An 11,689-nucleotide genomic window follows, 5' to 3' on the forward strand; every position below is an offset into this window, starting at 1 on the left:
CCGTCAGGACTGGAGAGACCCTGGAGTCACTAAGCCCACTGGCTAGTCAGATTCACCTGACCCTCACCTGCTCCAGCGCCGCCTTTGACCTCCTACTAATCAGGTCAAGGACGTACACATATTGATCTTCAGCAACTCTGTTGCTTATAATTGAGGCTAGATCTGTGATGGCCTCATGGTGATAGATGGTGGTTGGGATTTCCTGGAGTGAAGGCGGGAGGTGGGGGTGGGGGTTGACAGGGATGGCTGCAGGCTGTCCCTACTAATGCCTGAGGCCTTGAAGTGAAGGGCTTCCTCAGTGGTGCCAGCGTAGGGGCCAGAGGAGGCCAGGGTTGGGAGGCTAGTCATGGGATGTCAGGAAGTATTTCCATTAACTGAGCATCCATGATCCATTCTTTCTGTTAAAACCAGGGAAGGGGGTCTTATTTCCATCTTTTCACTTTAGGCAGTTGCCCACTGGAGTTATGTAACTCCCTAAGGTCACACCACTAGTAAGAGCAAAGTGGGGTAAGGTCCACACGGATGGTATGAGATTCTGAGTTCCACAGGGAGTTGGTCGCATGTCCTCGAAGGCCTCTGAACTTCCCTTGAAGTGATGGCTGATATGTGGACAGAGAACCCGTGGCCTCAGAGGTGCACCACGCAGAATGAGGCTCATGATATGGGCCAACAACACGCTGAGGCCACCTGGTTCTTGGATCTGAAATTTTGTTTTTGTTTTTGGGTTTTGTTTGTTTGTTTGTTTTTGCCATAGGGCACATGTGATTGTGGGAGAGAGATAGAAAGAGAAAGGAGAAATCACCACCACCACCCTCTACTCCATGGGGGGATAACCATGCCACAGTCTTCTCCTTCAGTCTCTTCTCAGGATTTTGGGCACATGTGTCCACTGTTAGTTTCAAGCCACTGGGTCCAGAACTTGAACCATGGTTGGTCATATGGGAGTCCAGTATCTTAACCACCCTGCAACCTGCTAACCCCAGAATCTGGTTTTGACAAAGGGTATGAGGACCACACCCTTGCCCTGAAACAGTCTTAATCTGAGTCTTAATTGGCCTGTGCCATGGAGAGCATAGTTGGTTCTGAGGTCTGCCAGTTGTACCTTTCAATCTGCCAGCCCCTACCCCTACCCCTGCCACTGCCTTGTCCTAACCCTGCCTGTAAGCCTTTTCTCAGCTGGGGCACATGGGACATGGCTCACTGCAGCCATACCTCAGGCACATTTGAACCTTCGCCATGGGTCCCTTAGGGTCTTGCTTACCCTCAGGTAATCACAAGTGGGAGTTTTACCAAAGATCTCAACATCGTACCTTTCTAGCTTTTGGTATAGGTGTCTTCCCTGCCCACTCCCTGCCCTGAACCCAGTACCCCATGTATCAGATTGCTTAATCTGTATTTTAAAATTTGTTTTAGCTTTTGGTATAGGGTACGTTCATGTATGTGAGTGTGTGTGTGTGTGAGAGAGAGAGAGAGAGAGAGAGAAAACCCCTGAGGAATGGCCATGCCACAATCCCTTCTCTTCCATTATCCTTGTGGGATTTTGGGCATGCACACACACGTGCCCTGTATGATTTTTAAGCGGCCAGGTCTGGGACTAGAACCAGAGTCAGCCATGTGGGATCTAGCACCTTAACTACCATGCCACCTGCTGCTTTGTTTTAATACAACACTAGAACTGGCTCCTAACACCAGTTTCTGAGCTATTGATCCACACTGATCAGGAAAGAGCAACCAGAAAACAGTTTCGAGGAGGTAACTATAGCTCCCCCATCGTATCTTCTCATCCTAGGACAGGGGCTGGGCCAGCAGTGCCCACAGGACCTACCACTCTGTGTCAGAGCTGGGTGAGGTCACGATGCTCTGTTCCACTGACCTGTGCGGGGTGACCAAGGCAGGCTACCTGGCCAGGTAGACAGTGAGTGTGTCCCCTACAGGGACCGCTGTAAGCCTTGTGGCTATGAGCGGGGTGATGACCCTTTATAGGGAACAGGGCTGAGTGAGTAGGAGCGAGGATGCATTCAGTCACACTAGGGTCCCAAGAACTGAGAGGAAGGGGAAACAGAAGACTCCCAAGATGGTGCTGAGAAGCCATGCTCTTAAGTCCGGGAGGGTAAGGCAGTAGAGAAGTGGGGACAGAGGGTGAGATCTGCAGTGGGAAATCTGAGTCCCAGTTCCTGTCAGCCTGATCCACCTAAACAGAGGGAAAGCCCCAGGTCCCAGAGCTGTGTCCTGAAGACAGTGAAACTTCCTCTTTGACCCCGGGTCAGACTGACCTTGACAGGATCAAAAGCCCCAGAGTGAGTGACATTGCATATACCAGGGAGCGAGCATCACCGAGCTCAGGAGGTTCTGGATATCAGGGCTGCATCAGGTCCTACCAGGCTTCCCTATGCCGTTTCCTCCCCAGGGGCCTGGATCATCACTGGGGGATCCCACACCGGCGTGATGAAGCAGGTGGGTGAGGCAGTGCGGGACTTCAGCCTGAGCAGCAGATATAAGGAAGGAGAGGTTGTCACCATTGGAGTCGCCACCTGGGGCACCATCCACAACCGGGAAGGCCTGATCCATCCCCTGGTGAGCACGTGGGCAGAGGTGGGCTAGGAGGGTGGGGTGGGGTGGGCCTGCCCTACATTGCAGAGAACAGAGCACAGCCAGCTCAGGGTGACCGTGGTGCAGTGGGATGAGGCTGCGGAGGAGCCAAGTGAGCCAGGCTCATGTCCATCCATGCTGCAGGCCCGAATGACCAGGGATGAGGTGCTCACTGGGCTGGATTCTGGCCTCACTCTCAAGGTGACAGGATGAGCTCCTAAAAGTCACCTAAGAGACACAGCTGCTGAGAGCACCTCCTGGCTGTTGAGAAAGGATGGGAAGTGGGCTTGCAGGGGTGGGGGCCAGAGGTTGGGGATTGGAGCTTGGCCAGGGTCCCAAGTCAGGGAGTGTTTGAATAAGACTGAGCCCAGGCTGTCCTGTCCCAAAGCCAATTTTTTTTTTTTAACCCCTTTAAACCTCTATGCCCAGGGGCCTCCACCCAGGATCCCACATGACCACAATTCCTTCTCCATTTCTCCATCCTGTCAGGATTTGGGGCACACACTCACATGTACCTGGTGTATTTTTCAAGTCACCGTGGCTGGGATTTGAGCCACAGTTGCCTGTGTGGAATCTTAACTCTGAAGCTACTTGCCCAGCTGTCAACCACATTTTTAAAGGAGACTAGCTTTGGCATGAGTACATGTCCACTTAGTTCGCGTGGCCAGGAAAGTCTGGAGGAAACACTGGCCTATGGCTTACTGAGGGCGTTCTCCAGTAATGACCCTAAGGGCCGATTCATGAAGGGTGCTCTCCTCTTTGGGGAAAAGGCTTTCCAAGGAGTGGGCCTCCCTGGGATAGTAACTCCTCTCCTCAGTCACAGATGTAGGCAGTGGGCACCACAAGGCCTCTGGATAGCCTGGTCCCCCACCCCCTTTGTTTTTTTGTGTCAGAATCAGAGATGTGTTGAACTGAGCAGGACTGGACACAGTGTTCTGTCTTGCATGCACATTTTATGGAGAGGAAATCTGAGGCTAAGAGAGGCTAAGTGATTTCCAAGGTCTTTTTTAAAACTTTTCTCCCCATTCTGAGGTCAGGCGACTCCCCCTGTACCACCACTCCCTTCTCTGTGGACAACAGAGGCTGTGTGTTCCTAGCCAGCAGCCATCCCCCAGATTATTTTCCTATAGATGTCATTAAAAAAATGGATTCTTTTGGTGGAAAGCCACTTCTCTCTAATCTCTGCCTCTGTCTACACTGCTCTCTCTGTGTTGGTGTCAAATCTTCCCTGTGTCTTCTGTAAGGGCACTCATGGTGGCATTTAGGGCCCACTTAGCTAATCTAGAATAACTCCCCATATCAAGGTCCTTATATCTGCAAAGATTGTTTTTCCAAAAATGGTAGCAGAAAGTAAGATCTACAAATCCCAGGAGTTAGGACTTGATATCTTCAAACGGCCATTACTCAGCCTACTGCAGTCTGCCCTCTTATCCCAAAGATTCGTGTTTATCCCCCATGTAAGATATGTTCACCCCATTCCAAGATCTCCCAAATTATCAACCTGTTATGCATCAACTCAAAGTCGAAAAGCTCCTGTAAAGGGGTTGGAAGGTGGTGGTGTATGTTAGCGGTACTGGACTCCCATATGGCTGACTGAGATTGAGTCCGAGACCTGAGAGGCTTGCTTTCTCACTTTCCCTCTCACTCTGTTTCTCTCTGATCAAATTTAAATAAATAAGTAAGTTAAATAAAATAATATTTTTAAAAAGATTATAATAGTACTCAATAAATTAAAAAAAAAAAGCACAACTCTTATAAATCCCAGATCAAAGTTCCAAATCTCATAATCTAAATCATCTAAATTAGGTATGGCTGAGACTGGGTATAATATGTCTTGGGACAAAATGCCTCTTCATGTGTATCTATGAAGCTAGAAAACAAGTTATCTGCTTCCTAGTGGAGCAGCAGTAGTATAACAGGTCAAAAAGAGGAAGGAGTGAAAGGATCACCAGCCTCAAGCAATTTCTTTTTTTTTAATTGTTTTTTTTTTAATTTATCTTTATTTATTTATTATTTATTTCAATTTGAGAGAGAGAAAGTGAGAAACCTTGTCAGCCATGTGGGAGTCTAGTGTCCTTAACTACCACGCCACCTGCTGGCCCCAAGCCTCAAGCAATTTCAAAATCCAAGCGGGAAAACTCAGTAGGTTGTAAACCCTGGAAATAATCCTCCATGGCTTGAGGCTCCACCCTGTGGCCCCTCAAGTTGGGCCTTTGTCTCTGCCTCTGTCATGAAGGGTGCTCTCCTCTTTGGGGAAAAGGCTTTCCAAGGAGTGGGCCTCCCTGGGATAGTAACTCCTCTCCTCAGTCACAGCTGTACGCAGTGGGCACCACAAGGCATCCGGATCCTTTGTTTTTTTGTGTCAGAATCAGAGATGTGTTGAACTGAGCAGGACTGGACACAGTGTTCTGTCTTGCATGCACATTTTATGGAGAGGAAATCTGAGGCTAAGAGAGGCTAAGTGATTTCCAAGGTCTTTTTTAAAACTTTTCTCCCCATTCTGAGGTCAGGCGACTCCCCCTGTACCACCACTCCCTTCTCTGTGGACAACAGAGGCTGTGTGTTCCTAGCCAGCAGCCATCCCCCAGATAAGTTTCCTATAGATGTCATTAAAAAAAAAAAAAAAGAAAAAAAGAAAAAAAGAAAATCACAACAAATTGTCACAAATTTACGAGTATAAAGCAACAGCAAGTTACTCTCTTTCAGCTCTGAAAGCCAGAAGTCTGAAATTGCTCTCACTCCCAGCCACAATCAAGTGTTGACAGGCTTGCACTCCCTGCAGAGACTCTAGGGGTGGCTGCTTCCTGGCTTCCCCTTCTGGTGGCTGATGGATCCTTTGGCTGGAAGCCACTTCTCTCTAATCTCTGCCTCTGTCTACACTGCTCTCTCTGTGTTGGTGTCAAATCTTCCCTGTGTCTTCTGTAAGGGCACTCATGGTGGCATTTAGGGCCCACTTAGCTAATCTAGAATAACTCCCCATATCAAGGTCCTTATATCTGCAAAGATTGTTTTTCCAAAAATGGTAGCAGAAAGTAAGATCTACAAATCCCAGGAGTTAGGACTTGATATCTTCAAACGGCCATTACTCAGCCTACTGCAGTCTGCCCTCTTATCCCAAAGATTCGTGTTTATCCCCCATGTAAGATATGTTCACCCCATTCCAAGATCTCCCAAATTATCAACCTGTTATGCATCAACTCAAAGTCGAAAAGCTCCTGTAAAGGGGTTGGAAGGTGGTGGTGTATGTTAGCGGTACTGGACTCCCATATGGCTGACTGAGATTGAGTCCGAGACCTGAGAGGCTTGCTTTCTCACTTTCCCTCTCACTCTGTTTCTCTCTGATCAAATTTAAATAAATAAGTAAATTAAATAAAATAATATTTTTAAAAAGATTATAATAGTACACAATAAATTAAAAAAAAAAAGCACAACTCTTATAAATCCCAGATCAAAGTTCCAAATCTCATAATCTAAATCATCTAAATTAGGTATGGCTGAGACTGGGTATAATATGTCTTGGGACAAAATGCCTCTTCATGTGTATCTATGAAGCTAGAAAACAAGTTATCTGCTTCCTAGTGGAGCAGCAGTAGTATAACAGGTCAAAAAGAGGAAGGAGTGAAAGGATCACCAGCCTCAAGCAATTTCTTTTTTTTTAATTGTTTTTTTTTTAATTTATCTTTATTTATTTATTATTTATTTCAATTTGAGAGAGAGAAAGTGAGAAACCTTGTCAGCCATGTGGGAGTCTAGTGTCCTTAACTACCACGCCACCTGCTGGCCCCAAGCCTCAAGCAATTTCAAAATCCAAGCGGGAAAACTCAGTAGGTTGTAAACCCTGGAAATAATCCTCCATGGCTTGAGGCTCCACCCTGTGGCCCCTCAAGTTGGGCCTTTGTCTCTGCCTCTGTGGCTGTGCCCTCTGGGTGATCCTCCTTTTGTTCTTGAAGGCTACTGGCCTATCTCCTGCCTGAAGAATTTGGGGAGTCTGACAGCCTTCTTTGTTTTGTCCTGCCTCTGCGCCTTTCAGTCCGAATGTGCAGTTTTGTTAATATAACATTTGCAAGAACCTTGTGGGTCTCCTGTGTCTGTCATAGGGATTTATGCCTGCAGACAAGAAGCTCCATAGATCTTTTTAGGATAATGTTGCCATCCTTGTTGCTGGCTTCTGTTGAGACCGTTGTGTAAATCCAGTTTCATGTCTAAGCTCTTCATCACCAGGATATTTTTAGTCACACCTTTGGCCCTCTCTTCAGAATCTACATTTCTAAAAGAGTATGCTTTTCCAGCAGTGACTCTCTTCATTTTTTTAAGTTTTATGCAATCTAGATAGGCTGAAAATTTTGCAAATCATCTCGTCCTGATTCCTTTCTGCCATGCAGTTTTTCTCTTAATTTATCTTTCCTTTTGCATTTAATGATAAGCTGTAAGCAGAAACCCGGCTGTAATGTCAACACTTTGCTTGCAAACCTTCTCAGCTAAGTATCCAAGTCTATGATTTATAATTCTTAGGGGTCATTATTCAGCTTCCTAGACCCTACATTCCTAGCAAGAAAGATGCAGACTTTCCATCAGTCTGTGTCGAACTCTTACCTGCCCCCCCCCCCAGGGCAGCTTCCCCGCTGAGTACATCCTGGATGAGGAAGGCCAAGGGAGCTTGACCTGCCTGGACAGCAACCACTCCCACTTCATCCTTGTGGACGATGGGACCCATGGCCAGTATGGGGTGGAGATTCCTCTGAGGACTAAGCTGGAGAAGTTCATCTCAGAACAGACAAAGGAAAGAGGAGGTAAGTGGGGCAGGCTTTCAAGGCATTTGGGGCAGAGAGAGCAGTGGCTAGTCAAAGTGTCAGGGACAGAGCTGCTGCCACCAGGACATTCAACAGCATGGCACTTAGAGTTGCTATCAGAACACACCTGCATTTATTTCCTACATCTCTTTGCTCAGTGGGGAGTCTTCTCCTCCCTCCATTTTAACCAGTGGCAGGAAAGCCAGGATGGGTCTGCAGCTTGTCTGTGCATTCTTTAGAGATCCTGCAATAATTTTAAACCTGTGATCATTTGAAACCACGAACACAGTCTCGAGCTCAGAGTCAGACTGAATTCTAGTAAAAACTCAGAATCATCTCTTATAGGTCAGATCTGAGAACACCGGGAGTTCAAATATAGCAAAAATCACTTGCTCATGATTTGAGGAAGGGGCAAAGAAGAGAACCTAGATATTTGCCAAGTTTCTAGCCCTGGCCCTGGGTTAGTTGGGGTACCCTTTGAGCAGCCGGTTCAAGCATCATTGTGCATCAGAACCCCCTGCTGTCTCAGCACCTGGCATGCTGGGCCCCTCATCCAGGGCCTCTGACTTAGCAGGTCTGGGTGGTTTGAGAGCTTATCTTTCTGATAAGTCCTCAGATGATGCTAGTGTTTGCAGTCCAGGGTCCACATTCTGCCAACTACGCTTTGACTAAGGGAACCCAGGCAGCAGAGTATGAAGACAAAGGGAATTTTGCTGGCACCTGGGGAAAGCTCTGCCTGGGGAAGGGCTTCTCAAGTCTTCTCAGGTTGCCCTTGTTGCAGGCTTGGGTGGCAAGCTTAGGGTGAGGCTTGAACAGATGGCTGCGAGTGACGAGTTATGTCCACTTGCTTGTTGTACTCTCTTAGGCATGCCTGGATTTTGATACTCAAACGAGGTAAACCAAAGCAAGTAGGTAAAGCATAAAAGACTTTATTTGAGCATAAGTTTGAGGACTATACCAGGATACAGCCTGAATTAGCATAATTTAGGTAGCCCTAAACATACTCACTGAGGTCTTATAATTGTTTGGCAGGTTTTAAATGCAAAAGCCATAAGCGAGAGGTGGCCAAAAGGAGTTATACCCATTGTTTGGGGATAATTTTCCTTGGCTACCAGGATCGTTGATGAGCATGTTGTCTGTCCAAGGTTGGACAGGCAGCCTCTGGGCAGATGTCCTTGCATAAGTAGTCCTTGTGTCAGGTTGCAGTGGTCTTTGTGCAAGGCTGTGATAATGGCAGAGTTCTCTAAATAACAGTTCTTGTTATCAGACATGCAGAGAAAAATCCTCTTCCACAACCTTCCTGGCTCACTTTAATTAGGGTGGAATAAATTACTCCATTTTGATTTTGAAAAATGTTCACAATTTTGAGGTACCAGGAAAGGGTTGTAGAGAAAAGCAGGTGGTTGTGTGTCTGCTAGGGGAACAAGGATGCCAGCTCCCGCTGCCTACAGTCCTCACCCTCTGTCCCACTCAAGACCTTGGACAGGAGTAGAGTAAGCTACAGCGAGGGGAGGTGTGGTATTCGTGCTCTTGTACCTGCTGTCAATGGAGAACAAGTCAGCACCACCTGTAAAAGCTGCTTAGTCCTTGGACTGTCCTCACCTATGCCTGGGTAAATGGCTGCTTGAGTTGGCAGGGTGGGAAGCTTCCTTGGCACTCATGTCCCCTCACTGGGCTCCTGCTCTGTCTAGGTGTGGCCATCAAGGTCCCCATCGTCTGTGTGGTGCTGGAGGGTGGCCCTGGCACGCTGCATGTGAGTACCACCAGCAGGGATCCTCTGGGCATCCGGTACTGAATGGGTCGGAGGGCATCACCAGCACCCTGTGGGCGTATGGTCAGGAGAAGGCAACATGCGTGTCCACCAGGAGACAGGAAACAGAGCCCATGTGAGTCAGGGACTATTTCTAAATGGAGGAGGAAACCTGGTGATGGGTCCTGGAGGGGGTAGGGTGGGCTTGGCTCTGGCCGAGCAACTGACTGGCCCAGAAGTCAGAGGTGGGTGGCTCCCTGGTCCCAGGACCCCTCTGAGGAGACCAGTAGGGGGCTTCTGCAATTCCACCAGCCAGACTTCCCACGTGTTCTTTGCAAACACAGACCCTTGGCCTCCCCAGAGTCCGTGGGCTAAAGGATATAGTAAAGTAGATTTGCCAAGTGGTCTGCATACACACTCTACTGGTCTTTCTTTGAGGCCCTGTGGGCTGTGAGCACACTCCCTCGGGGCTGCTGACCTTTATGGGGAAGAGGAATGTAGGATGAGCTCACACTGGGATCTAGGGAAGCACGTGGCTGTTTTATTAATGAGATCCTAGAAAATGTCTCTGTTATTTTTCTATGGTCATAGAGGTCAGATCAGAGCCGTGGGGGATCCTGGGGTCTCGATGCCTTCTATAGCCAAGCCCTGTTCCAGCTCATCAGCCAGGCTGCACCCACGTTCTGCTTCTTCACCCTGAGGCAGTGCTCCAGCACTGAAGGCCCTTCCCGCTGGTGGCTCCTCACATCCTTTCGTAATTGCCAAAGTCAGCACTTCCCATCACTCTTGTCTAGGTCTCCCCCAGGGCCTTGAGCAGGGCTGGGTTGCAGCACAGCTTCCCTTGTGGAGGTGGCAGACAGATGGGTGGACAAGTCCTCAGCTCTTGTCACAGAGTCATTGACGATAAGCCTGAAGCAGGTGGTGCAGCGAGTGTAGACCTGAAGGGAATCGGGTTAGTCCCTGCTCTCTCTGGGCAATGGGATGCTACCGGAGGATAATTGCTTCTAGTAGCATTCACTGGAGTGGGTTAGCCTGCTGCACCCCTGTCACCTCAGGCAGCATTGCAGCCAGGCCAGCTTGGCTCACACCTGGCCCTGCCTTGCAGACCATCTACAACGCCATCACCAAGGGCACCCCCTGTGTGATCGTGGAAGGCTCGGGCCGCGTGGCCGATGTCATTGCCCAGGTGGCTAACCTGCCCATCTCTGAGATCACCATCTCCCTGATCCAGCAGAAGCTGAGCATATTCTTCCAGGAGATGTTTGAGACCTTCACTGAAGGCAGGATCGTTGAGTGGACCAAAAAGGTGAGGTAACTGGCGCACAGTGGCTCCCAGAGACCCTGGCAGTCTGGTAGGCTGACCAGGACATGAGGCCCCAACAGGTCTGGGCAGGCCAGGAGGCATTTTGCAGAGGGCTTTGGGCCTGGGCACAAGCACACATGACCCTATGCCAGGAGAAGACAGCATCCTGACAGTGCAGAGCATCAGGGCTGAGTGGGGACCTGCAGGCTCAAGAGGCTCTTCCTGAAGGAGCTGGACTGGAGAGGGTGGAGGTTGGGACCTGGGAGCCCATGGGCAGGCCTCAGCCCAGATTTGGGTGGCAGGGCAGAGGCTAGGTGATGGCAGCAGATGACAACATCTGGTGCAGCCTCAGAGCCCCATGGATAGATTGGCAGGGACATTTAGAGTGGGCCTCAGAAGCAGCCATCTTTCCAGTCCAGAAGCTGGACTTTGGGTGGTTTAACGATAAACTCTGTGGAGCACCATATCCTGTGGCCATGACCTCAGCCTCCAGACAGGGTTGGTGTGAAGGGTCATGGGTGCTCAGCCTTCCTTATCTATGAGGCCTTTGCCATCCCGGCGAGCTCTTCAGGCACCTGCTAGTTTAGGTGGTCAGCTCTTCAGGCACCTGCTAGTTTAGCCAGCATGCTGGCTCCTCTGCATTATTGGGCTGGAGCTCAGGGCTCTTGGGCCACCTGATCTCAGTTCCTGGTGGGATTCTTCCGGGTGTCAAGGGTACCTCTCTGATCCTCAGTGTCCTCAATAATAAACTGAGGCTGGCAGGCAAGGCAAGCAGTGTCTGTATCTTTCACATAGCTTCTTGAGGTAAACTGGATCATAACAACCCCTCGGAAATCACACACAATGGTCCCAGTGGCTGGTGTGCTTCCAGGGCAGCCTAGGGTGGTGTTGGACCTGCTGTGGTCATCTGAGTTTTGGGGGTAGCCAGGGCCAACTAACTATGGCCCACAGGGACACACTGTGGTTGGACAGGTTAGGCCATCACTCACTGACCCTGGGACATGCAGGTGTCAACAAGGACGCCCGACAGCCTCTTGGCTCTGTCGAGTGATGGAAGCAGGGTCCACAACTGGGTGGCTTGTGGCACACAGTGGCCTCATTTTTCTATGTGTTTTAACATGGTCTCAGAGTGACCTCATTTAGTATTGATGTTCTGCAAGGCTGTATTTGTACAGAGGTTGGATTTCACAATTCTGCTGGGTGTGCCAGACTAAGGTCTGGCTGTGAGTTTCACTCAGCTCCCGACCTCAGGTATGC

General features: G+C 49.2%; 1 protein-coding gene across 1 annotated transcript in view; it reads left to right on the top strand.

The window, feature by feature from the left end:
• Nucleotides 1-11,689, top strand: part of TRPM2 (transient receptor potential cation channel subfamily M member 2) — a 59,759-nt gene that overhangs the window by 7,439 nt on the left and 40,631 nt on the right. Inside the window, exons 6-9 of the mRNA XM_006169461.3 lie at nt 2,408-2,574; nt 7,199-7,379; nt 9,071-9,132; nt 10,235-10,435. Coding sequence (XP_006169523.1) covers nt 2,408-2,574; nt 7,199-7,379; nt 9,071-9,132; nt 10,235-10,435 — 611 coding nt within the window. The remainder of the gene's footprint in view (nt 1-2,407; nt 2,575-7,198; nt 7,380-9,070; nt 9,133-10,234; nt 10,436-11,689) is intronic.

Source organism: Tupaia chinensis, unplaced genomic scaffold (assembly GCF_000334495.1).
Source record: "Tupaia chinensis unplaced genomic scaffold, TupChi_1.0 Scaffold147038_1, whole genome shotgun sequence".
NCBI lineage: Eukaryota > Metazoa > Chordata > Mammalia > Scandentia > Tupaiidae > Tupaia > Tupaia belangeri.